The sequence below is a fragment of the Desmodus rotundus genome, chromosome 11 (assembly GCF_022682495.2).
Source record: "Desmodus rotundus isolate HL8 chromosome 11, HLdesRot8A.1, whole genome shotgun sequence".
Classification (NCBI taxonomy): Eukaryota; Metazoa; Chordata; class Mammalia; order Chiroptera; family Phyllostomidae; genus Desmodus; species Desmodus rotundus.
Window position 1 is genome coordinate 94,371,315 of NC_071397.1, and position 27,938 is coordinate 94,399,252.

At 43.5% G+C, this 27,938-nt stretch overlaps 1 protein-coding gene across 2 annotated transcripts in view; it reads right to left on the minus strand.

Annotated features, from left to right (window-relative positions):
- The window catches only part of CNKSR3 (CNKSR family member 3), a 76,800-nt gene extending 68,376 nt beyond the window's left edge, over positions 1 to 8,424 (minus strand). The window contains exon 1 of one of the 2 annotated variants that reach the window (XM_024551984.4): positions 7,846 to 8,424. In XM_024551984.4, coding sequence (XP_024407752.1) covers positions 7,846 to 7,897 — 52 coding nt within the window. In that variant the 5' untranslated portion in view covers positions 7,898 to 8,424. Of the gene's footprint in view, positions 1 to 4,653; positions 4,794 to 7,845 lie in introns of those variants that run through there. The other variant, XM_045188914.3, reaches the window with a different exon arrangement.
- Between the last annotated feature and the right edge of the window lie 19,514 nt (positions 8,425 to 27,938).

Below are 27,938 nucleotides of genomic sequence, written 5' to 3' on the forward strand. Positions count from 1 at the left end.
CCTTGGCTGGTGGAGAACACTTTTGGGATTTTCCTCTGAGAGGGCTGATGGATATTATCCTTAAGGCGCGGGGTGGAGGGACGGACTGTGCCTAGTGAGAGAAAGCTTCCAGGTTATTCCATGCCTACCTGCCTTCAAGTCCCTGCCACCCCTTCCTCCCCTGTTGAGATGCATTGTTTAAAAACGTGTTCAACTCTTACCTGTTGAAAATTTCTCAAGATACCAGCTATTCAGCCAAAAGTACAGTGGCTTCTATTTACTAAAGCAAAAGCAAGTCAGTCTGTCAGTGGAGCAAATATTTGATATCGGATCTCTCTACCACTTCCTTTGATTCAAATATTTTTTAAGGTTTCATACAGAAAAAGCTTTCTAATTTTTCCAACCCACTAATGTGCGTTCTAAGGAACTGTTTTGCTCTTATAAACACAACTGCATTTGCCCTTGTGATCCCAGGTTTAAAAAACTGTTCAATCAGCCATTTGATGTCAAAGAAAACAAACTAGGCTAAGTCCACTTCCACAAAAACCCTATTCATAGATGAATAAACAGCTTCGGAAACTGTAGCTCCCAGCAAAATGTGCCAGAAAAGAACAATGATGTGCGCAAAGCATGTGAAGGCAAAAAGAAAGATCGCCGCTCTCTTTTTCAATGACGAGAGTAATCAGGATGAGGGGAGGGGGGGGCAGGGCGCTGTCGTAACGCTGGCTGGGAAAGGACACGTGTACCGAGGGTTCCCAATTCAAATACAATTTTACAATTACTGGGATGTGAAGCTATCAATGAACCAACTGTACTAGAACTTGGCTTCTCAGATGCTGGAGCCACCAAGATACCATCATCTCCAGACACTGCAGTGCCTTCCAGCTGGACTCCTGAACTCGTTTCTGCCCAAGAACGCAAATCAGATCAAGTCACTCCCCTACTTTCCAAAACAACTAGGAAAAATGGCCAAGGCCTGCCCAAGAGGAGACCCTACATGACCTGGCCTCTGTGTGTCTCTCTAACCCCCGTCTCCACCCACCACCACCCCACCATCCTTGCCCTCCGTGACTCCACCACATGTCCTCTCCTCAAACACGCCAAGCTCATTCACACCTCAGGGCCTTTGCACTGCCTGTTTTTCTGCCTATAACACTCTTCCCCCTAATTTTGCAATGGCTGGTTCCTTCTTGTCATCATGATTCAGTGGCATCTTCTCAGGAGACACCCCGATGACACCATCCAAAAATGCCCCCCACCTCCCCAGTTGCTTGCCTTCACATCGCTGCTTTCCTTTGAGCTTATCAGTGCTGATATTTCATTCTTCTGTTCTGCTGTGGTAGTGGTTGATGGTATTGCTGGCTATCATCCCCCCATCGAAGCAGGGACCCAACTTGACCCCGGCACCTAGAACACAGCTGGACTGCCAGCACCTACAATGATACCTGGAACTTAGTAGGTCCTCAGAGAGCTGCCTCTAACCTTCCTGTGACCCCACCTTCATCTTAGACATACAAGGTCCTCGAAGGAAATGAGAGGAAACTGTCAAACAATGAGAAGACAGAACGTGGAGCTGATTTAACTTACCACCTGTATACCAATAAAAGGGTGGAAGGGATTGTCATAAATTTTTAGTAAGCACGTGAAAGGTGACTATCAACCAAACTTATTCTTAGTCAAGAATAAGTTTGTGAAGATTTGCATTATGCAAAGTGCTGTCCCCATATTACCTCTTTTAATTCTAAGTAAAATTCCGTGACTTGGTTATTATCAGTCCCAGTTTCCAGATGAGAAAACCACGGAAGGCTTGGAGAAGGTAATTTACTTACCTGAACTTTTGAACCAGTTAATGCCACGTACTGAATTTGAATCCAGTTTTATTTTCTTCCAAAGCCTACATATTGTTCACTATAACTGCCTGACCTTCTCTCCCAAAGCAGTTAAAATGAAGATGTGAAGAATCAAAGGCAAGCACGAAATGGGGTTTACAAAAGTTGCAGGTATTGCTTAAAAAGGTTAAATGTATTGTGAATCTGTGTGGCATGGTTCTACCAACCAGAAATGTTAATTGTATCAGACAAAAGGTTTGTAATATAACACTCAAAATAAAAATAAAAATTAGCCCTGGCTGATGTGGCTCAGTGGATTGAGTACCAGCCTGTGAACCAAAGGGTTGCCGGTTCGATTCCCAGTCTAGGGCACGTGCCTGGGTTTTAGGCTAGATCCCCAGGAGGGGACATGCAAGAAGCAACCACACATTGATGTTTCTCTCCCTCCCCATCTCCTTCCCTTCCCCTCTCTCTAAAAATAAATAAATAAATTATTTAAAGAAAAAAATAGATAAAGAGAGTCAAAAGAGAAATCACTCCATCACTGACTTGCATTCTGAAACAACAAACTACAATAAAAACAAATTAACTGTCAGTAAGTACCACAAACATTGAAAGGTCAGTTCCAAAATATGTAAGGTCCTGCTTAAGCTATGGAATTAATTAATTAATTAATTAATTAAGGAAAATTAAGAACAGGTATGTCTCACGAGTCTAAACCCTAAAGGGATAATCGGGAAACAGAGAAGTGGGAAGTTCTTTGAAGTTGCCCCTTCCCCACACTTGTCAATCAGGAGAGAACTCAGTGCACCCGCCTCGGCCCTCGGAGGAGCCAGGGGCTGGACGGAAAAACAGAACAGAAGCCTGTGGAGTGTAGTCCAAACTCCCGGCCTTTGACTGCGGATGACTCATTTAACATCTAAAAGCCAGTTTCTTCATCTGCGAAGGAGATGTGCCTTCACTGTGCACGTCTTGTGCTTGTGACGAGAGTCAAGTGGGGCCAGACACGGAAGGACTCTGCAGAGGTTGAGTACATAGAACTTGCTTTATTCATGAAGAAGAAATGAGTACGGCGAAGCCAGTGGTGAACACTGCAGAAACTGCACAGAATGGGAGCAAAGAGCGAAGTAAGGTGCAAAGATGAATGTCCCAGAGCTAGACCACAGGCCAGCAAGGGTCAAAAGCCAAGGCAGGGCCACCGAAGTGGTGACAGAGAAGAGAGAGGCCCCTGTAGCTCTCCGCGTGTGATGTGAACTCAAAGCGGGGTGCCAGAAGGGGTCACCTCCCAATCTCCAAGGACTGAGAACTGAGACACCTGGCCTCGGCACAACCCCTACTTTCAGATTTTGAGACCTGCCCTGGTCATTTATTCCTGAATGATGTTCAGTGTTCTTTTCCGTCAACCATGAAATCTCCCTGAAAAGTCAACTACGTGTGATGAACACCATGTAGTCACTGGACCGAAGCTCATCTCATCCTTCACAGTCTCCCTGAGGATCCTGGGGACAAACTTCAATCACAGCCCACTGACCAGCCCACAGTGTCCTTCTTACGACTTGTCTTAAAAAAAAAAAAAGTTGTTATGAGACCTCTTCAAGTCCCAAGGAATACGTAAGAAATCTCAGAGGAACGATCTCATTTAGTTTGCTGAGAATTACCTGATGCTGTTGCTAGGTGGTGCTTATAAATGTCACATACACCCTAAGATTAACTTTTTGCTTTACTCAGTGGCCTGGCGGTCAAGCATCCTCAAATTATGCGTCATCACTGGAGAACTTAAATAAAACATATTGAGCCCAGGTCAGATCAGATAGCAGGACCTACCAACAAAGTGTGAAAACACTTTTGCAGCTGCGTGCTAGACCGGTGCTTCGCAATCTGTAATAAGCACACGGGTTACCTGGGACCTGGGTAAAATGCAGATTCCTATTCACTGGCCTACACGTCTGCATTGCTAACAATCTCCCAGGTGATGCAGGTGCCAGAAGAGTCAGCCATTGACAGCAAGAGTCAGTCCTAATGCTATGCTCACTGTAAGCCCAGTGACTATAAGAAAAAACTTGAGAAAATATGTTTTGAAGGTTCCTAATATCGACAAGAGGCATCTCTCCTTCGGCTAACCAAGCAAGACCCTTCCTGCAGCGGCAAGTCCTGGCCAGCATCCTCCGAGTGCTGGGCAGATGGCAGGGAAATCTCCTGGCCACCAACTGCCCCGAGTGGAAGGCATCAACCTCATGCCAGACCATTTACCTGCTGGAGCTATAGGATAAAGAGGAGAAGAAGCAATAAAAACAAGGAGTGGTGATTTATTGAGAGCTTCCATGAGACCACACAGTTGGGGCGGGGAGGCTGGGCTATGAACCCAGAGTGTGATTCCAGAGCCCACAGTGGCACCGCCAAACTCCACTGCCTGGTCCAGGCCATGTGATGAAGCGACAGAGGGGAACGAGGGGCGAAGAGCACGTAAGAGCACCAGTGCTTACAAATGTGGGACACTGAGCAAATTCTCTCTCTCTCTCTCTCTCTCTCTCTCTCTCTGCTTAGTTTCTTCATCTTTAATATGGGCTCATAATGGTTGGTACACCTCCCTGGGTTTTCTGAGGATTAAATGAAGCCTAAATAAAGGACTTAACCCAGTGTCTGACACTTAATAAATGCTTCTGTGAGTGTTTTTCAGTTGTTATGATTAAGAAACCTTTACTGAATTATGTGAAAGGCATGGTGCTGTGAACCATGGATTAATTTGGTTCACAAACAACTTGCCCGACACACACCAAATACACGGGGTAAGGCACACGTCCACCGGGCAGCCGTCCCACACTAGCCCACGGCATCGGTAACTCACACGCAGGGATCCTGCAGCTCTGGCTGTCCAGGTGGTGAGGTCCCGGGGCCTCTAGGCATGACCCTGGCAAGGACCTCCTGAGCACACAGAATGGAATGAAGTCCAACTGCCTGGGGTCAAACTCTTCTCTGTCACTTTCTGGCTGTGTGATGTTGGTCAAGGTGCCGAACCTTTCTGTGTCTCAGTTTCCTCGGCTGCAAAATGGAAATAATAGTTCCTATCTCGAGTGGTTGTGCATATTAAATGAGCTAATACCTGTATGTATTAGCTTAGCCCTGGGCCTGACCCATTGATAATGTTTAGTGAAGATATACTGATATTATGATCCATCGGTGACAGTATAGCTAAAGATTAGTACAAATAAATCAATAATAATAATAACTAGATGAATTAATTCATTCTGTGGACATCAACATTTTTCTTAACGTGCAGGCATCTGCTTAACAACATCCACATGAGTTCTGAACGGAAAGCTCTCCACAGTGCCCATGGCCACTGCAGCCGTACTCACGGGCCACCAAGAGTGGCAACATCTACTCGAAGAGCTGCTTATCAGTAGGACGTATTTATAAAGTAGGGTTGGGTAGAGAGATTAGCAAAGAGAGCTGAAAATGGTCCTATAAGCCAACAAGTTTGCATACATCAACAGTTCATTTAAAAAGTCAAATACTTTCTCATTGCTACTACAGGAAATACCCAAGCAACGCACTGGGCAGTGGGATTTGGGAGCATGTCACCTCTTGTCATCTAAAAGTGAGCCACATACTTGCTCCTTTTTCGTCTTTCTAGATTCTAGCATAGAAAGTATCCAGGTCATTCTCTGAGGCTGGACTGAAGAGTCCAAAAGGGCACAGGCATGCTGTACGGAGTTGTCACGTGCCAACCACAGGTATGTAACCTAATCAGCATCCAGTGCTCCGGGCTCCAAGATACTGGAACACCCGGAATCGCTGTCCAGTCAGTAGGAAAGTTTCCCTGGCTGAAAGCCATCTAGACCAAGCCATAATGTCAAGGCAATTGGATACCAAAATAATTTGCATCTGCTCTTCCTTTTAAATGCTAAACAAACATAACAGGATGTGAATTTACACTTCTCTCCCAATCCAAAGAGGAACCAAAAAAACAAAAAAGAGAGAGAGAGAGACAAATCTGGAGGGTGTGAAGATCTCACTCCATAATCTTCCTGTGTGCCTGCTAGCATTTTTCTGGTTGTACATTATCAAGGAGGCTGGCAGAGGCTCAGGAAAGCCAGGGTGATAAGCTGTAACCCTTTCCTTACTAGGGAGCAGTACTGGGCAATAGAAATGTAAGCCACAAATGTGAGCCTCATGTGGGATGTTTTAGGAGGGATATGTAAGAAGGTAAAACTAAACAGGTGAAATTAATTTTAGTAATAAATCTTATTTAACCCAATGTTTCCAAAATACTATCATTTCAACATGCAATAAGGACTAAGAACTGCTAATAGGATACTTTATATGCACATGTCATGTGAACTTGACATTTACAGAGTATCACATTTCTGACCAGCTACATTTCAAGGGCTCTAGAGCCACACGTGGCTGCTGGCTACCAGGTCGGACAGAGCAGCTCTCAAATTCACAGACTGCCAAAATTACCAGCTTCTTAGGTAGTCTCTATGATATGCAGGTAAAATAGACAGACCAACTCAGTGGGGCAAGTGGCTAGATGGAGAACTTACAAGTATCTTGAATGGAGGAACAGACTCTTTTCAAAATGGGCTCTGGGTATTTACAGCTTTGATGTTAATATTTTGTCCTCAGCACTGACAATGCTGTTCACTTTTTACCCAGTGTACAAGTATTTGTTGTTTTCATCTTCATTTTAAGTAAGAGCCCAGGAAACTCTGATCACCGCACAAACTCAGGGCGGAGTGCATCCCTTCCCTTCCCAGAGGAGCGGGAAAGGGCCAGACACACCCCACTGACACACCCATACATCCCTTTCCACGTGGGCTCTGTCTGCTGCAGGCCTGCGAAATGAGATGCAGAGCTGATCAGTGTCCACTACCTCCCAGCCACGGGGGAGACAGTTTGAAAGGTGACCTCATCTTACCGGCTTACTGTGATGACCGAGGACAATAACAGAGAGAGCTCTTAGCAAACTGTAAAGCGCTATACAACTCTAGTTATTATTATTGAGAAAGGACATCTTTCCTCGCCTGAAAGGGCAGATAGGAGAAAGAGGGAAAAAGGTGTAACTTGAAACAGAGATGCTGAGCTGGGGCGAGGCAGGGCATGGGGGGGGAGGGGGGCTGGTAAGGGACCCATGAAAAAATTGTTCTTGGTGGACTTGGTTCTCTTGGAAGAATACAAAGAGGCCTGAGAAACCTCTGTTCCTTTTTTTTTTTTTTTTTTCTTTCTGGAAATCTTGGGAGGGAGTAAAAAAGTAAGGGCGACAGCCCAGAGTATACAAGCTTCTACCCCTGCTCCATCGTCCATACCTTCCCATCCTATCGCTTCCCCTCATTCCAAATAAGCATGAGTCAGGTCAGTGGTTCAAAACAGATTTCTTCTTCCCAGGGTCTCACTGTGGCCTAAACATGCAGAGCCACCGGGGGTACTGGCGCCTTCCCGTCGCCAAAGTCTCGGAGTCCGGGGCGGTCTGGCTCACGGTTTCTCCGCCACACGAAAGCCTCCGTGTTGGCTCCAGCGCTGCCCTCTCACCATCTCCAACAAAAACAGAGCTCGGCGCGCGGCCGGAGTCTCCCTATACCTGTCCAACCGCCCCATCATGCCTGCGACTGCTCCGGGCAGGCGGCATTTACGAGGTCCGAGGGGAGTCACCCACACAAAGGCGCTTTGTGCCTTGAGTTCCAGGACGGACAGCCAGGGCACCGGGAACCTCACCCAGGCTGTGCAGGGAGAGCACCACCCCCCCACCTAAGTCCCGACACTGGCACCCCGAACACTCCCCTTCAATAGAAAGGCCATCCTTACTCCCTGGTTTAAAGATAGGGTTCCCCTGGGCTTGGCACAACACACACCCCCGGAAGCAGAACAGGAGCGAGGGGCGCACAGGCCACTCAAGAAGTTTGCATTGTCGTTGCGCTGCATTCGCAATGCTTCTCGCTGGCAGAAGGAACTGAGCACCCCTACCCAGCTCCCCACCCCTCCCCCCTGCTCCCGCCCCATCTCCCGGGCTGGAGACGCCCGCCCCGGGGCTGCTCACCTCTAGTCCAGTCCACCACTTGTTTGGGGCTCCACTTGGTCACGGGTTCCATGGTAAAAGGCTTTGCTCCCAGCTGAGCGAGAGTCGGTGGTAAAGTCCTGCTGCCCACGTCCACTGTCCTTCCCGAAGGGCGCACCCTGCGACTGTCCCCGCGCCCGGTCAAGGATGCATGGCCGCGATCAGCAGGTCATCCCAGCGCGGGGCAGCTCGGAGCTCTCCCGGCACACGGGACACCCGCGCAGCTGCTCCTCCAGCTGCCACCGTCCAGCTGTAGCTCCTTCTGCTTCCGCTACCGCCGGGAGCCCGATACAGCTGCTGCTCCTGGGTGATCACAGCTACGGGGACAGGGGCCGCAACCCCAGCCCGCCTGGACTCTCCTGGCCTGCCGCTCCCCGCTGCTCCTCGCCTATGGCTGGGGCCACCCCCTCCGGTCGCTGCGCGCGTTCCTGGGTCTCTGCTCAGCCAGCGCTGGCCTCCTGAGCCTTCCCACCCGGCAGGTCCCACCTCCCGCGCCACCCTCCTGGCCGCGTCAAGGCTGAGAGTAGGGTAGAGCCAGCCCGCTCGGGTTACAAAGTTTCAGCTCTGGTCGCTGCTGACAGAATAAAAGAGGGGGCGGGGCCGAGGCCCAGCGTAACTCGTGGGTGGGGGTGGGTTCTCCCCAAACACTCCGGTTACTTTCCCTCTCTAAGCCCTCAGCGCACACTCCCGGAGCGTCCAGGGCCGTACTTTCGTTTTCAAGGGGCGGGTTGTAGACAGTGCGTGCTTCCTGGAGAGCCTGTGGCTTGGGTGAGGTGCGGGTCCTATTGATAGCACCGCAGTCTGTCTCACTGTGGGCGACAACAATACACTCAAAAAAAAAAAAAAGAAGAAGAAGAAGAAAAAGGAGAATCTGCTTGTCCTGTTCATTTCAAAATCTTTGTGTCGCTATTGCTCTGCAGATGAAGTCTTCCTTATTTTTAATTTCCTATGGTAAAATTATTTTACTTTATATTTTGGATGACATAGTGGCAATTTAAACTCACTTCTCTTTGAATGCTACTGCAATAACTTCACCACCAAAATGAGTCACAATCAATTGGTTATATATTGCTGTATTATAATATTCATATTTGCAAAGTCAGCTAATACACAGTTGGGAAGTTGTCAGCCCCCCCACACCCGCCCCGAAAATACCATGTGCACAATTTCAGCGACTGACAGGAGGGGGCCCTTCCACATTCCTGGGGCTCAGTCTGGGGCTAGAGCTACCCTGATTTGAGGCAAAATCCAAAATTGAAATGTTTACCTTTCCTCCTTCAAGCTCCCCCTGCCCCCCCCATCTCCTCTCCAGCCCCAGCAAGCTCTACCTCCCACTCATAGTTAGAAATTCTTTTGGCACTTAATGTAACGATTCTTACATTCAATTATGGTTCATTTATTTACATCTTCCCTCCCCTTAGAAACTGCTAACCCCTTGAGGGCAGACCCTACCACCTACCTAGCTGGTAGCACCCAGTATGGACTCGGAGGTGCAGTTGGTGCTTACTCATTCAGTAAATACCTGTGAATGCCTCCTGTGTGCCAGCCACTGCGTTCATTAAATATTTGTTGAATTGGTGTGATATGGACTGTTGATACAGGTCTATTTGGATGCGGATGTTGAAAAGGCGACTAGCAGTAGGCCTAAGCATCCCACACTAAGTATAGTGTGATGAGCTAGAACAAACAGGAAGAAGAAACGTTTTAAAAGGTAAAACGATATCAGACCCTTCCATGAAACTTATCTATAGGACTAAGGAACCACAACAGCACAGATATATGCAGCTACCAAATGCAATGACTTGAGTATTTTTCTTTTTGTAGCAAGAGTTATTGCCAGACCAGGAAACTTTGCAAAGGCAATAATAACATTACTGATAGAGAAGATGTCTTTAAAAAAAAACAAATGTCCCTTTAAACTTAATAACATCAATTGTTAAGCATCTTTGTGACTAAGGAGGGAGAAGGACCTTGACACTTGGCATTGGGTCCCCTGGAAAAAGTAACCAGTCTTACCCACACCATTAGTTACAGCAATCGCTGCATGCTGTGTCATTTCTTTGTGTTCTGATCGCAGTGGCCACATAATTTATCTCCACACCTAGACAATCCTGAATATGAAAGACCTATTGGTTCTTACGCTGGAGTAACGTAAGTGTATTGAGCCACACGTTCCTGTAATGATGGAGACAGGTCAAGTGTTAATGATTTTGCCATAGAATTTTACTTGATGTTTTCAAATACATTTGCATTAGTCGTTACTAGAGAGTTACAAGCTAAAATTCTGGGAGTCAAGCAAGAATTTTGCAAAATTTCACCCCCCCCCCATGAGTCAATATACTGTCCACACTCAGGACATAAATATATCATAGCTAAAGAAGGTCAGGCTAAGATCTCTCCAGGGAAGATCCATGAACTATCTAAATGAATTAGAGTTCAGTTTACACTTCCAAGTCCTGGAGGCTAATTACTATTTAAATAAGGCCTTCTACCTTAATTACAGCTGTTAGCATGTGAAAGTTTTAGGAAAGCCTGTCTTCCTGTCTGAAAGGCAAACTCGAGGACATCCAAAGTCACTGATGATGGCATACAACAAAGGCGGAGTCTTAGGTAAATGGCTTTGGAAGTTAAAGTGGGCACCGAATGATCAGTTAGAGTTTTGCTGAGTGTTCTTCCCTGCTGGCTCTAGTCTGTAGCTCTGCTGTTGCCTTGCATATGCCTGCTCAGTACCACACCCCAGCTACGCCATCTTTTTCAGGTGCAGACCTCCTCCTTGGCACCTTAATGTTTACCACACACAGTTCTGGACACTTAACCAGGAGCTGCATAAATCCTTTTGTAAACTGAATTGAACTCATGCCCTGGCCAGGTAGCTCAGTTGGTTAGAGCATCGACCCTATAAGCCAAGGTTGCAGGTTTGATCCCCGGTCAAGGCATGTACAAGGATCAACCAGTCAATGCCCAAGTAAGTGAAAAAACAAATTCTCTCTGTCTCTAAAATCAATACATAAAATGTTCTAAAAAATTGAATTGAACTTGTAGAAGAACTGATACTCGAGCCCAGGTCTCCTAGGGTTCTCTTCCCAGCTTCCTGCTTTTTCTGACTTTGGGTCTCCTTACGTATTTAGATCATTTATTTGATCAATGAAATATTCACTCCGGACTTGAAAAACACTAACCTAGGCACGAGGAGGATTCAGAACACATGCAAGTAGCCCTTATACATTGAAGGCATCATGCGATTTCTGTCCGGGCAGGGGTTCTTCTGTAGTCTTCAGTCCGAGGAAAGGGTCCTGGGAGAACCAGACAAGGGAGTTTTAAGGATGGATGTGATATTCTCATCTTGAGCCAGTACGTATTTTATTATTTGTTCTATTCGAGAACTAGGGATGGAGCATTTCGGATGAGTGGTTATACCTAGAATTTATTTGATAAACATGGGAGGAGCAAAACAAGAAAACTTTTCAACAAATTATTAATCTGCAAAGACCCAGGCTCTTTCCCCAGCCCAAAACAATGGGGAAAAAATGAATAAGAAAAGCAAAAGTCCCCAATATTACACTTTATCTCTCAATCTAAGATTATGATTTTCTTTCCATCACATTGCTTTTTCTACTATTTTCAGAACATTCAAAATTACTTACTATTTTCCTCACATAGAGTTGTCTCAAGCATGCCTCTTCTGTTAGGTTATCTTTCATCTTGGGAGACACCCATTCTTATCTGTGACATTACCTCACCGCAAAGCCATTGGTTAACTCAATTACCCAGGCTGCTGATGATCCTGTCTTTCATTTAATTCCAGTTGGTCTGAATTCTTCACACCATAGTAATGTGGTTTTCTTCCTAAATATGCCACGTATCCTATCAGATAACTCAGGTAGTAAGTCCTCAATTATTTTAGTTTGTTTCCTTAAGTCCCACAAATGCTGCCCTGCTTATTGGAATTCTTTTGATCATTGAGTCACTTTAATGAAGTCATCCTAGAGCTGGAAAACTGATATATGGATTCCCCCCCCCCAGGCCCTATCTGTAACTCAGACATCCATGTCCAGTGGGTGAACATTCAAAACCCTCACCTATTTTAAATCAGACTTGGAGACAGTGATTCAACTTTTCTAACCCAAAAGAGAAACTTGGACACTGGGAAGTCCCATTTTCCAGGGTTTACAGTGGTATTTTTGAAGAGTCATCCTATCAGGCAATTACTCACAAAAGAGTTGAGCTCCAGGTCCTGCAAGTGTTCAAAGAGCCAACAAAGGTGCATGTTAGAAGGGGAGAAAGAACAATCAAGCCTACGTCTCCCCCATGGATTTATGATCCTTTTCATTCCAGCTATCAAGTTGCGCAGTGTCCAAAAAGAACAGGACGCCGTCTGCACCAGTCGTGCCTGCAGTATCCATTTAAGTTCGCAGCAAGTACATGTAATACCAAGAGTTTCAGACTCAGTGATTTTTGTTTCAGACTTAAGTTTCATGCTGATAATAACAGACAGGAAAAAAAAAAAAGATTGATGGAAATCATTCTAAACCTCCAAATAAAACCACAATCGAATTAGGCCAAATAAATTTGTAGCATGAGAATAAAACACAGATTTGAGTATCACGAGCATGCTAAGCTCAAACTTAACAAAATTCTCTAACGTGTTAGTAAGAAGAACATAAAAATAATTTTATTTACTATTCTGTGTTTTTTGAGTTTGAGTTTAGCATAACAGAAATATTTTATAATGCCATTTTAAATCAAATAGAATATACGAGGCTCCAGACTATATAGTTAAGCAGCTTTAATGAACTTTGGGTTCAGTCTAAAAGATGTTTGCTCTTTTACTACTTAGCTACAGTTGCATAAAGGGAGAGGAAATTTCTTCCAGTTTTATTCTATCAGGGTATTTCAGTTCTGCACCCACTGCTAACCCACGCCTCCAGCTTTTCACTAAAAGCACATTGATGCCTCCCATTTGGAATCCTTGGACATTTGAGCCTGTAATGGGACCCTATTCCTTGATTTTCCACAACCTGACCCTTGTATTTGGAAATACTATAATCATTTGGGGGAAAGGGGGAAAGGTGGTAAGAAAAAGAACATATGAGAAAAGCAGGAAGTGTTTCGGTCCACTTCAACATCAAAAGGGAAAGGATGAAAATTAATACCAATCAGTGTTTTCCTGGACGGAGTCAGATGATTCCATAGGGTTTTAAGAGTACTCCCAAAGGTCTAACTGAACAGGAAAACTCACACTTTTTGCCAAAAAGTCAGCGAAATGGTTGTTGAAACCCACAACCCGCTCACAAATGATAGCAACAGTCATTGTTTTCCAGGGTTCATTCTACTCTGGAAAAAACTCTCAGATTGAATTTCTTTCTTTCATTTGCATTCCATAAAACTTTTGCTTTTAGTTACAGAGAAAGGGGGTTATACCCATTCTTTCCCGACTTTTTCTCCTTCCTCTGAGCATAGCCTGGGAGAAGCAGTTGTAGGGTTGGGGTAGGGGAGATCCCAGGAGCTGGCGGAACCTCTGTTTAGAGGCCAACAGAAAGCCCTGGGGCGGTTACGCTTGTGATACCTGAGACCCAGGAAGTCTCTGCTCTGGGTGGAATGAAACAAGGAGGGAACCTGCCTAGAACACCGGGCAAGTAAGCCAGCAGGCTTCACTTCTGCCTTGCTCCAAATGCCATCCCCTGTGGGTGCCATGTGGTGGCCTGCCCAGCAGGGCAGGAAACCCGGAGAAATACAGTCATGGCTTCTGTGTCCAGGTCCTGTGGCCAGAGACCTTCATCTTCACTAAGGCGCTGGCTGGTGATGGGCCTGTTCTCAGAGAATTCCTGTTTTGAAGGGGAACTCTACGAGGTCCCAACTAGCTTTATTATCCCAACCTCTTAACCAGTCCATAGCTAGCCAGGCAACCTTGAGCAAGTCCGCCAAGGTTACAAAGGTCCAAAGGGTTTTTAATAATGCTTCTAGCTTCACATTTTTTCCTTCTAGTCTAGAGACATCAGTCGTGGAGGCCAGAGGAAGGCGAGGGCAGTTTTCCTTGAGGGACTCGATGGATTCCTTTCTGGCTGCTCCTAACCCCACAGGGCTTATAAAATGGTTGTGTAGCCTCACTTGCTGACTCTGGCTTTGAAAAGAGAAAATGAGGGGAGAAAAGGGAGAAGGTTCAAACCGTGTAGTGTTTACAGAATTGAAAGTAAAATGAAGGTACGCAATTGGTCAGAGGCTATCACTAATGCAATGACAGCAAATCGTGCTTCGGTTGTCCAGCTGAGGGTTTCACGTATGTCAGTGTTAAAATAAAATAAATAAAAAGATCGCACGCACAGAGAAGTGTTTATTACTACAACTAGTCATCAGACGCCAGCCCTGGCTCCTCCTTGAGGGTGTGGATCCCCAAGATAGAAATGTCACCCGGAGTGAAGTGAGGAGCCCCAATTTCATTTAGGACCCAGCTGCTAACTCACTTCCAGGAACCTTCACCCGGAAATTCTCACACACACACTGTTCAAAAGTTCATTTCACTGGATTTTTTTTTTTTTTTACAACTTATAATCTATTTATCTCTGTGGCTCTCATCTCTCCTCTTTTTTTTTTCCTGAGATGACAACATATCCATAAAATGACCTCTAATTAAATTACTATTTTACAAAGAGTGAAAATTCAAAATCCATGGTTTTGTTTTTCCAGAAGAAAAAATATATATACTGGAAGGCTCTAGGTCTAGCTGTGCCCACATCCCTTCACTAAGGAATGTGGGTTTGGGGTCAGAACCAAACCATCTATAAAATCTCTCCCAGCTCTATGTCCTCATAAATTTAACTGTTGCAACACCACTTAACATTGTTTAACATTGCTCATTATCTCAATGAGCAATGAGATAAATATATCTGAGGTTTGCCTCCTCCAACCCAAAAGAATTTTCAGATACAAACATGGCTCTAATCAGCACTGGGATTTTTTTTTAATTTTCATTTTGCACCCATTGTATAAAATCTAATGTCTTTCCCAAATAATGAGCTTCCAGCCCCTCAGTCCGCATCTCTGTACAACTAGAAATGTCTCAGGTATTCAAGGCACCAACCCCATCCCCCAGCGATGGAATGAGAGAAAAAGTACCTCTCCTATACCCTTTTCTCTTTACCAATGGCTTCTACCAACAGCTTCTGTTTAGGGCAGAATCTAGCAGTAGAGACGAAATCTCCAAATAGCTGGCAAGGTCTGAAATTAGACTATCTTTTTTTTTTTCTTATTTCTTCTTCTGCTGGCACTTGCTTCTGCGGTTATTGGCTGTAAAAGTGGGAACAAGTTACAGAATGTCACTGTCTCCAGTTACTAATTAATTTACTAAGAACCATAAAAGCATTCCCTTCTGGGAAGAGGGTCCTTTAGAGATGACAATAGTCCTTTATCTTCAAAGGTCCAGAGGCTCTGTCCCTGTCAATATCCAGCAGCACTGCCAAGCGGGAAGCTCCCTGAAGGCTTCATAGGGGAGCCTGCCCGAAAGGGAGGTCCCCTTGCAGAGAGAAGCTGAACCTGATGAATTCCAAATGGCCCATTTCAGTCATTGAGAGATAAGAGCTGTCACAGCACATGGGCCAAGGGGGGGGAACTTCTCCTGTGTCCTAGTCAAATATGCAAATTGATAGCTAAACAAGCAAAGGATTACTCCTTCACCCACATGTCTTTATGCCTTATTGATATCCTCTGAGTAGCCATATGCACTTTCTCACTGGGTTTCCCGGTTCAAGTGCAGCTGACCATGATTTCAAATTTCCATTCCATCATACAGCATCTGCGCACAGACAAACCTGGGCTCCACAGGCTTCTAGAGACTATAGATGCCCCACCTAAAGTAATGTGTTTGAAAACCAGAGGGGATTTTATTCTACATCTGGGCCATGCAAATCGTGTTCAATGCCAATGTAAAGTAATAAGTGATACTTAATTCATCAACTGATATCCCCCCAAATTTTTAAAACTCAAATGTTTTCATTAATGGAACCCTAAACAGCGCTGACAGCATAGTAGCAAAGCAACCATAGCAATAAGGAAAGAATCAAGCTCAAGAAACCTAATTTTCAATGATCCTTTGTCCAAAAATAATACTAATAAAAAAAAAGCTGTCAAATAAGGCATTCTATACTAACAAACAAAACATAGCATAACTAATTTTGAAATCTCTCTGAAATGTACTTTTTCATTTGTTTGCTATGTTTTTAAATGTATTGGAGTAATTAGAGTGGTTTTTAAAAATATCTGCAAATTCTTTCATATCTCCCCTTCAAGAGGTGGAGTGTAACCCCCTCCCCGTGAGTGAGAGTGTTGCTTCTAACAGAGCATGGCAGAAATGGGGATATGGGACTTGGGGACAATGACTTAAAGAATATGTGGCTTCTGCCTCTTCCTCCTGGATCACTCCTTGTGGAGGAAACCAGCCTCCATGTGGTGAGAACACTCAAGCAGCCCTGCAGAGCCAGGCACGGGCTGAGGAACTGAGGCCCCTGCCAAAGACCAGCACTAACGTGCCAGCCGTGGACATCAGCCACAGTGCTTCGGTCCCAGGCAGGCTTTGGGCATCTTGAGTACAACCTCATGAGAGAGCCTGAGCTGAACCATTAGCTAAGCTGATCCTGGATCCCTGACTTGTGGGCACTGGGTAAGATAATAGACATGTACTGTGTTTAGCTACTAAATTTGGGAGGTAAGTTCTGTAACAACCGATAACTAATATAGAATATTTGAACCATTTCTATATACATTAAGATTTCTATCACATAAGTATATAATACATCACTATCTCAAATGTTATATTTTTCCATTGTCCAGCTCATCCCATTAGAATGGGGGAATTGCTAGAAAAAAAGGTCTGTATTTTGTCTAGTGTTTTTCACTTACAGTGAAAAATGATGCATGGCAGAGAGCAGGTGCTCATTAAACATTTCTTGACTGTACAAATCATTTGATGAATTTGTCATAACTCTATTAGATAAAGAGTGGATGGTAAAAAACTTTTCAACTATTGTTTCATCAGTAGTAAACTAAATACACTTCATCAAAGCAGTTAATGTTAATAATATTTGTAGTAATGTTAAGATCATTTTATTATATAGATACAGTATCTGTGAAATCTTTGTTGACAAAAGGAAAAGACTCAAATGGAGATAAAATTCGATCGTGTCCACATTGTATTAACCAACTAACAAGCAGAAGAAGAGAGAACTCTACGGAAAACTAAACAAAAATCAAAATAATAACTTAACACACCTGCACACACATACACCACCAGAATCTGGTGCGTGAGAATGGACTAGAAGTTCTCACAAGCATGTGATCACCTCTATGATAACTTGGAAAATGTTGAGAGGCTGTTTCACAAGTACAACGTGGTAAGTCTTCTGAAAGCCAAAATAAACGGTCCTGTGTTCACTTCCAGCGCTGCGAAGCTGGGCTGCCCGGGTGTACTGCAGAGCCAGGCCCGCCGGTCAGCTGGCTTCCTTTGTTCCTGCAGCCTACTTATTTGCATCTTCAGATCCATATAATCAATCTAATTATTTCCCACCCATGTCCAACTAAATCCTTCTCCACTAAAGTGACTCTCTGTTCAAGTGGTACAATTGCTCTGTGCTCTTCCAGGCATTGTGTCTTTTTACTTTCTTTGAAGTCACGGGACATTAAAGAAGTGCTTGCTGAATGACTGGGCTGTGTTTTACCATTCGGGGCCACGACAGCTTTACACAGCCTGTGATTGTCAGTTTGACAAGGAGTCGAGAATCTACCGCACGCTCCTATTGCTTTAGGTGAGATCAATGAAATAAAATTTTTTAAATTATGTAATATTTTCTAAAAGAAAATACAATCCACCCCACAAAATGTTACGGTGGCAGACGTGATCATCACACTGGTGTTTTGGTAGGGGGTTGGGAGAACCGTACATTATTAATTCAGCTCTCTGGCTGAATTGTGTCAGAAACTATGGAAGGTCAGTGAAATCAGAAGGAGATAAACACTTCAAAGGGAGAAAAGGTTAATGCCAGGTCTTGTGTTGTTTGTTTGGGCTAAAAGCAGATTGGCTTACATGTCTTGAAGAAAGTAATCCTGGGAAATAAAAAGAGAAAAAGGGAATGAACAGGAAATGATAGCGAACAAGGAAGCAGTTACATTACAAAAAAGACTGAATAATGGGATTCTACCTTTCGTAGAAAAGTAATGATTGATTCTTTATGAATTATGGGTCCCTGGGGAAAGAACTAGAATTGTTGGGTGACCTTACATTTGGGAGAGGAGATTGCAGCAGGGAGGTCAGAGGGTGTGTATGTGGCCGGGGGACGACCAGGATGGGCCACTCCAGCAACAGCCACGTGTCTCCCTTGGTCAGTTGGGTTGGAAATTTAAATGCTGATAAACATCATGAGCCAGGTGCAAAAGTTCTCAAATAATCATAGTACCAGGGGAAGGAAAATCATGGTAAAACAAAATAAGATCCTGAAATGCATGAGCAGAGGTAATCAGAACTTTGCCTACTAATACAAATGTAAAGTAGTAGCAATAACGATGCAAATGCAAGGTAATAATAATAACAACAAGCGCTGCCAGTCTGCTCCCTTACACCCCGAACCCCACAGCCCTGCTCACTGCACACGGCAGTCAGCCAAACAGACCCAAATCCCTGGCTTCCTGGAGCTTGCTTTTCCTTTTTAATCTTCACCCAAGGATATGTTTTCATTGATTTTAAAGACAGAGGAAGGGAGAGGGAGAGAGAAACGATGATGTGAGAGAGAAACATTGATAGGTTGCCTCCTGTGCATGCCCTGAGGAGAGAGAGAACCTGGTACATGCCCTGACCAGGAATGGAACCTGCAGCCTTTTGGTGCACAGGATGCTCCAACCAACTAAGCCACCCGGCCAGGGCTTAGAGCTTATTTTTCTTATTTATTTTTTATTTACATGTTGGAGTTGATCTTTATTTTTTTATTTTTCTATTTTTTTATATAATCTTTATTACATTTTTTCTTCATTACCACTTAGTCCCCTTATACCCCACCCCCCCAGCAATCACCACCCTGTTGTCCATGTCCATGAGTCCTTTTTCGTTTTTGCTCTATCCCTCTACCCTCTCACCTCTCCCCCTCCCCACTAGCTGTCATCTGTTCTCCATCTATGAGCCTGTCTCTGTTTTGCTTGTTAGTTCTGTTGGAGCTTGCTTTTTGATGTGGAGGACCGACCATACATAAAATACATAATGGAAAAATATATACATGGTAATTCAGTGTTAATTTTTTCACATTAAACAAATATCTTTAAATGGCATTTTTAAATGAGGGGAAAAAGTCTTTGGTGTTGACTCGCATACTTACTCTCTCCTCAGAACCATTTCCCACAAGGACTGAGGGAGCTGAGGCATTTAGGGCTGGATGGTCCCCAGTCATGGGTGGAGAACTGCTTCCAGGGGTGTGTTAATTCTCTGGCACCAAGCAGGCTCCTTGGGCCACAGAAAGCCTTCAGGCAAATGGATGTAGATGCTGGCCATGTGTCATCAGCCCAGTGTGCTCTGAAACGCTAAAGGCGGGGGAAGGGGAGGGGCAGGGTTTGCTACAGTTTATAATTACGCATGCTGCACTATAAGAGTCCATTACCAACAGGCACACCGCCTCTGGGTCTGGGGCGGGCCACAGGGGCCTACAGGGGAAGGCATGTATGGAGCTAGGAGGACAGGACCACCTGGAACCCAGGCCACCCCTTTCAGACTATGTAGCTGGAGTCCCAGAAGTCCTGCCCGGGAAGTGTAGAATTGTGTTCCCCAACTAAAACTATGTTGGAGTTCTAACCCCCAGTACCTCAGAATGTAACCTGATTTGGAGATTGGGTCTTTGCAAAAATAATCCAGTTTAAATGATGTCACTAGAGTACTTTTTCCAGTATGAGTAGTGTCCTTATAACAAGGGGAAATTTGAACACAGAGGCAGGCACAGGCAGAGGGGTGATGATGTGAAGAGACCCAAGTAGAACGCGGCCACCCTTTAAGAAAGCTGTCTCAGCCAGACCCATCTCTGCTGAAATATACTGTGTGTTTCACCCGTATCAGAGAATGATATTCTATGTTGCCTGTTGTTCACCGAGCCAAGTAATACGCTTCTCATATAAACCTCTACATTATGGAGGTGGGAGTCTTCAGATTTCTTAGGCACCAGGAAGTAGCAGCTGAAGCTCAGACAGACATTTGTGAAGTGGCCAGCAAGGCTCGAACCCAAATGATGGGCAGAAAGCACCGAGTAAATAATCACATGCATAATAAGTAAGAAGTGAGTCAGGCATTCAGTACCAGAACATACACAGAATCAAAACCAGAGGAGTCGGGACTTCCAAATTTATCCTAACTGAGCAGAATGATCAAGAAGTAAGAAGTTTACTAAAAAGAGATGATTCCAAATACAATACGGGAATGGGAGGGATAAATGAAGCACGTTCAAGCACAAAAAGGCCCATTCAGACTGGCTGGCCTAGGGCTGGGGATCCCGCCTTAGGCTGAAAGAACAATGGGCCTGCGACCAGGTGCAGGCTCCTGCGAGGACGACAGCTGTGAGTCCAGAAGTGTGCTTGTGGAAGTCTAGCCCCAGTGATGTTGGGCAGTAAGATAAGATGACGCAGCAAAAATTGACAGGATATCTAGACTTTTAAGTGGCCCCTCGATGAGCAGATCATGACTTTAATTGCACTACTGTATTCAGCTAATGAAACTTTAGAGTCGTCCAAGAAAAGAAACATTAAAGAGTGATTAACGGCTTTCAAAATAAGCCTTTGGTTTATAAAGGGATGATAATTATGATACAAAATAAAAATGAGTAAAACATATGGGACAAGAACAAGATGCCATTTTATTTTTTCATTTAATAATCTCACTAATCTTATAAGGTAGACACTGTCAATAACTTCAATTTGCAGGTTAAAAAATGAATATGAAACAGACCGAGTAACTGGGCCTAGGTTAGGTAGGCAGTAGGTGTCTAACTAAGGTTCTGCGCAGAATCCCTCTGATTCTAAAGGTGTTGTTGGTTTTTCCTTGTGTTGCTAGCTACATATTTTAATTGAGAAACTAATGCATACACCTGGTTAAAAAACAAATCACGGACTATGAGCGAGTGACAGCCATTTTTTCCTATTCCAGATATTCTGTTCCCCTGTCCTCACCCCCAAAATCCACTACCACCAGTTTTTTATATGTTCATCTGGAAGGTCTATAAAGCAAGTCTTGTTCTTTATCTTTTAATGCAAATGGTAGCACTCGGTATTCTGCACCTTGTAAAACCGGATGTTTTCCTTAACTACTACAGTATATTGTTTATCTCCACGTGTTAAGCTCCTCTAATGATATGTAAAAGATGAAATTTTAAGAAAGAAACAAAGAAACAAAGAAAGAGAAAGAAAGAAAGAAGAAACAAAGAAAGAAACAAAGAAAGAGAAAAAGACAAAGATCACACATAAATGCCCGGTAGCATAGTCACAGAAGGACACTCTATAAGGATACCCGTAGATAAGCAACATTTGGGGATGGTTTAAATGTGACCATGACTATTAGCAATGACCTCTTAGGTTCTTTCAAGCCTTATCCTAATGATCTAGCGTCGTGATTACCAAAATGTGGTTTGGGAACACGTCGTGGTCCCTAACAGCCTCTCAGGTGTTCCACAATATCAAAATTATATTCATAATAAAAGGAAGGTATCATTTGTCGTTTCTCAGTGGAGTTTTCCAGAGGCTACCTGATGTCTGCACCTTGAATACAGACACAGAGAGGGAATTTAGCCATCTGCTATGATGCCAGACATTAAAGACATCTGCAAAAATGTAAAACAATGCCGTTCTTCTTGTGAATCCTTTTTGTGTGATGTAGTTATTTTTTATTTTAAAAATATGTTATTTCAGTTCACACTATTGTCGCTCTTTTAAAGAAATTATAAAGAAAGATTTCATAATTTCCTTAGTTTTAATTTCTCTTATGGGTAATTGGTAGATATACCTCACATAAATCCGTATGAGTACCCTCTGGGCTTCTTAATAATTTTGAAGAGAGTAAGGAGATCCTAAGACTGAACAGTTTGAGAAACACTGATTTGGTCACTTACAGGTGAGCGATTGCGTTATAAAAACATAGACCTGGTTTCTGTTGTAGAAAAATGATTTGAACGTGGAAGGTCACGAGGCAAGAATGAGAAGCAAGAAGCAAGAAAAATTTGTGAGGAGAACAACTGATCTCTACCTACTAAGCATGGGCCAAGAATATTTTATCACCTAAAAGTAACAGATTTTAAAAATCCTATTTAAGAACAAAATGAACCCTTTTTCTTGTTTTAAAATTAGAAAAGAGCAGAATGAGCAGGGAAGCAGTTTGATATTTAATAGTCTCTGATAGATTATTTTATAAGTGACATTAAGATGAAACAACAGAACTCAGCTATTCCAAGAGAAAGAAAGCTTCCTAAATTTTCTCAGAGAAGCCACATTTGACGCCAGATGTCAACACAGCTGAAGGATTTTTACAGTCCCTTCACATTCATTAGAGACGGAATCGGATAATGTGACTACAATGAAAACTGTAGGCATTTCCAAAAATAGGATAGATTTTTTTTTCAGGTTTTCAAAATTGCAGCTAAGAAGCCTTGCTGAGATGAAGCAGTCGCCCCTGGAAGGAAGGGCCCCATTCACCCTGGCGCACACCTCCTGGCTGACGGGGCAGAGATGCAGGTAAACCCAGTCCAACACCGCACAACGGGGAGGGGGCAAGTGTGGCTTCCAGGGCTCTCTCCTCCCACTCCCTTTCCTCCACCTTCACAGCAACTACTGCCATCCTCCTCCTATTTCCACCCTGAGTTCACTGCGGTAAGTCCCAGTGTTCTCCGCCTTCTAGACATAAGCCAAGGGTCTGGCTTGACCACCAGCTAGCTGTGGGACATTTCCTCTCTGAGCTTCCATTTACTTGTTTCAAAAATGGGTATAACTGAAATTTGCTAAGATAGTATAGCTTAAGTGTTCTCACTGAGAGGAAAAAAGACGAATACGTGAGGTGATAATTAACTAGATGGGGGGAAGGGAATTCTTTCACAGGGTATCGCCCACCAAATCACCACAAAGGATCCTTCAAATATATGACAATTTTATATGTCAATTATACCTCAGTAAAGTTGAAATTTTTAAAAATTATTTTTTAAATGGAGATGCTAATAACGCTTACCACACAGGGTTATTAGTGTTAAATGAGAACACCTTACCTCCAAACAAAATTAGTGTGTTATTGTTATTAACCCCTACATTAAAGTAGAATACCCATGCTAGGCATACCTCACACTAGGTGGGGGTGTCAGAAGTGCCCCTGAATCCTGTGTGTCCTGAAGGGGAGCCAAAGTAGAAGTCCGTGGCTTCATGTGGCTGGGTGGAAATGCTGGGCCAATGGTTAATATGGTGCCTGGGATGTCACCTTTCTCCTTAACTGCCCTCCTTTAGTGCACCTGATCAACACTCGAGGCTTCGGGGGGGCCGGCCCTTAATCTCTATGGATGCTTTTATTACTATATGATTGTCGCTGAGCTTTGGCCTCTCTTCCCGTCAAATTGTTATCTTCCTACCGGGGCACTGTTGGGACCCACAGCACTCCCACTTCCTCTTCCTCTTCCTCCCTTGGCCCTGGGGCCTGGGAGCATGGTGTGGGAGGATGGAGGAGACAGGGTGTGGGTCCAAGAACGTAGGGAGGACTTTAGTTTGGAGATATAGGAGGAATGCGATAGAAGGCAAAGAATCCCAAGTACTCATAGTTAACGCAGTTAGATTTGGTGATGATGATGTCAGAAAAGAATGGTATGTGTTGGGGGAACATTCTGAACTGATTACAAATACACCAAAAGAAATGATGAAGCCGTGTTTTTTTAATGTCATAGTAATTACAGCAATTTATGTAAAATGCTAAACATGTGCGCTTAATTGCCGTGCGTCTCTGTGATTATGTTTATTGCTAGGTCTACGTGAGCTCACCTGTGTGGTTTTGGACAGTGACAGCCCATAGCTGGGCACTCACACGCTGCCCTGCAGCTTGGTCGTCCTGTCCCTGCGCCCAGCAAGACCAAGGAAGGCGGCAAAACACCAGCTGAGCCTGCAGGGCCTCCACAGAGGCAGCCTCTTGTCTACGTGTGTGGGTGGGTGTGCACAGGTGTGGGCACGTGTGCGTGTGAAGTGTGTGTGTGTTCCTCCTCTGTGTCTTCCACCTCAGCCTTTAAATGACCCGCTCACTCTGAAGAAGAGCAAAGGCCGGCAAGTCTTGAATACTTGCCCACAGTAACCATACCTGGAGTAGTGATTTAAGAGTTACTTCGTGGCAGTAGCAAACTAAAACATCTAAATAAAAGGCCCCCGTGTGATTTTTATCTGTAAAGGATTCTAGACTGCCCTCATTTTATAGCTAGTTTTTCTCAGTCTTTCATGCTAGTGAAATAAACAGTATCGGCATAAATTAAACTTTCTTTCTTTTTGGAGGGTAGATGGAGACAATGACTTAATTTTTTATAAATCATCTTCCAGGAAAAAAAGGGGGGGTGATGAGAAATATTTCCCCCTATTAATTTATGTGGCCAGTGGAAAATACGAAAATAAATAAAATCCAGCCATGATTTCAAAGGCATTACGACATAGCGCAAGGGTGAGGCAGCCGTGGGTCCTGTAATTATGATATGAGGAGCTGTTACAGCTTTGACTATGTAATCATGCACCAGGAAATCATAGAACAAAATTTTATATTTTCATAAGATTTTAGGTTTAAAAAAAGAAGAGAAGAGCAAAAATACTTCTACTACAAAATCTAATCTAAAATCTGCTGGACAGATTTAGTAATACTCTGTGACAGAGTCTAAATAGCGAGTCCTATGTTAAGAAGCTAATCAGTTAAAGGGGATTTGTGGTTTATTGTTTACGTTGACTTGTTCATTTGCTTTTAGTTTTTAGATAATACATTTTTCCCCCCAGGACTAATTTTTCTTTTTCTTATGCCATTTCCTGGTACGGTGGATTTACTTTTATATGACATTAGATTTCATATAACGTCGAATGTCATATAATATTGGATGTAATTAGATGACAGCAAAAACTGATGCAGTATACATGCATTATACAACAGGCTTTTGAAAATAATTTAAAAAGCAAATCTGTGAGTTAGGTCTAGAAGAAAAGGAGGTAGAGCAGAAGCTGAGGATTGGGGGGTTAAGCCATTTACAGACTGTGAACGTCACATGGGGAAGCAGGGCTGATACCCAGAACCAAAGAGATCCCAGCAGGAAACAAGATGTTATCCCCCGCAGGGCTACGAGGATTCCACCTGTGTCCTGCTAGGAGTGAGGGCAGGAGTCTGGGGAACTGAGAAAGTTTGACTACATCACATAGCTTAAGTAAAGGTTTCTCAGGACTTTTTCCATCACAAGCATTCAGGTCTGATGCTCCTGGGATCGTGCTGGAACCTAAGTGCCCCACACTAACAGCTCTGGGTAGTAGAGCCCGAGGGGCATGAATATGTGGATGGAGGACCTGAAAGGGAGAAGCTTTTTTGTTGTAAGGTGAAGTGAATGTATTTAAGATCTTCCGGAAGGAGTAGAGAAAGAAAACTTCCAGCTAGAGTGTATGACAAGGCAGGATTCGTCAGTCATTATTACTAGTTTAGTGTGTGTAAGACACCCCCCCAAGTATTTTTATTTAGTGCACGCTTTTGTTACATGTAAAAATATGCACAAGGGACTTTGTAAAGGCTAAATGTATTTCAATCACTTAATTGAATTTTTGTCTGCTTTATACAGAAATTAGTCTTGTTTTATACAGAAAAGCCACTTCGGGGCCACTCGCATATGGATGGCTGGCACTCAACTTCCTGTTCTAGCAGAACAGTGGTGAAAATGCTTTTACTATTTAAGCTGAAAGCAGAATGCTGATACTTGGGACCTTTGCCCAATATGAGGACTATATATATATTAGGACTATAAAAAGTTCACACACACACACACACAGAGGCATAGTATTTTCTAGAACTCAGGTCTAGGAAGGATTGTAATTCAAGAGAGGCACAGCCTGCTACTATGATTACAGTTTTAAAGAACTACAATAATCCAAGAGTGAGCCCGTAATCTTGGGGCCTGCCCAAGGAATGGTCCAGGAATGGGGAAAAACACTCCCACTAAATACATTTTTAAGGAGGAGTAGAAGACAAAAATAAAGTATTTTTTAATACATCCTATGTTCAGTGTACTAATTTCCATTGTTTTCAAATAAAGCACACTGGTTAGGCATGAAATAAATGTTTCTCATGGTGATTCAGATTTGTCCACTTACACACATGAATATTTCTGCACATAACACAATTTCAAAATTATTGTCTTCTTATTGCTAAAAACTGGCAACAAAGTTTGGCTGATTTGTGATTCCTAATGTGTTTGGCTAAGTTCCTTCTGGTGTATGTATTCCTCACACACCTAGGCCTATTCCTAGGCTTTTCCAGATCTCATCCCTACGAGGGTGAAAGTTCCTTATGACTTTAAGGCCAGGGACCACATCTTAATCATCTGTAGAGATGATGCCCTTATTACTTGGTACAAATTGTTATATAGTCAATTCTTAATAACATTTTGTTATAAATTTTCTTTTATAAGTTTTTTTAATACTTGTCACTCAAAAATCTTATGTGCTATTACTGTCCCATTTCACAGATGAGGAAACCAAGGCTCAAAAAGGCTAAGTAATGCAAGTTTCCAGAGTAAGTAAGAGTTGGGCCAGATTTCACACCAAGTCAGGGTCACTCCACAGCCTGTGCTCTTAATGACTTCTCCATACACCTGTCTCACTCATTATTCAGCTAAACAATAAACTGAGTGCCTGCTGTGTGCCAAACTCCGTTCCAGATGTTGGAGGTAGAGCGGAGACCCAACAGCCTGGGCCTGGACATCCTGGAGCTTGCACTCTAGTGTGGAGCGTCTGGAGGTATATGGGGGAGGGAGAGGAAGAGAAGGAGGGAAAGAAAGAGGAGTGGCATTGCCCAATTATATGGTGACTCGAGGTTTAACCAGTTAAGGATGTATTCCAAAGCAGCTGCACCTTTTTTGCAATCCATAAATAAAATGCATGGGTTCCAGTTCCTTTACATCCTTGCCAACATTTGTTATTACCTGACTTTTTAAAATTATTATGGCCTCATTTTTAATTTCTGATATTCTTACTTCTAAAACACAATCACTGTATGTCAAAAATCAACCAAAGTAAGGGGGAAAGTCCCAAGTTATGGAATCCTAATTAAGCTCAACCCCCGCAGCAGAAATGGCCTCGGCGTTTCCTAGGGGAAAGCGGTGGCCCAGGCACTCAGTGTCCCGGACACCCACCAGCAACTCTGAGGCAAGTTTTCCAGATGGTCCTGAAATGATCAATCAAGCTACTTTTCATTGCAAGACCCTCCCTCAGACATCCTCTGCCCTGCTGTGTCTGTGCAAATCCAGGACCAGGTAAAATACTAACTCTGTTACACACTCAACAGAAAGCCAATGGAGAGGTATGTGTTTGTTTTTTATTCTTTTCTATAAATTTACATTTTATAAGAGTCATTTTGGGGGGAGGTTAGGGGGTGGAGGGACTGAGCAGAAAAGAAAAAGGACTCATGGACATGGACAGCAGTGTGGTGATTGCTGGGGCGGGGGGGATATAAGGGGACTAAATGGTAATGGAAAAAATACAAAAAAGATTAAATTTTTAAAAAATAGTCATATGTCAGTCATTAAGAGAAAATTAGATACCAGAGCATTAGATCTGGAAAAAGAAGGTCACCTCTTTTTAAGTGGCTTACATCAGATTTGGGGTCATTTTTAAACTAAAGAAATGTAAAATAATATATTATTTCACATCAGGAGTGTATTTTACATCTTAAATGCAATTTTTACTTTTTAAAGGACAAGTTCCAACTTTGGGGGCTATTTATTTTAAAACCTGGCATAAAACAAATAAACAATATGCAACAAGAAGGGGTGCATCCATTTAGCAATTAGACTGCATATAGTGCAAATTATAACTGC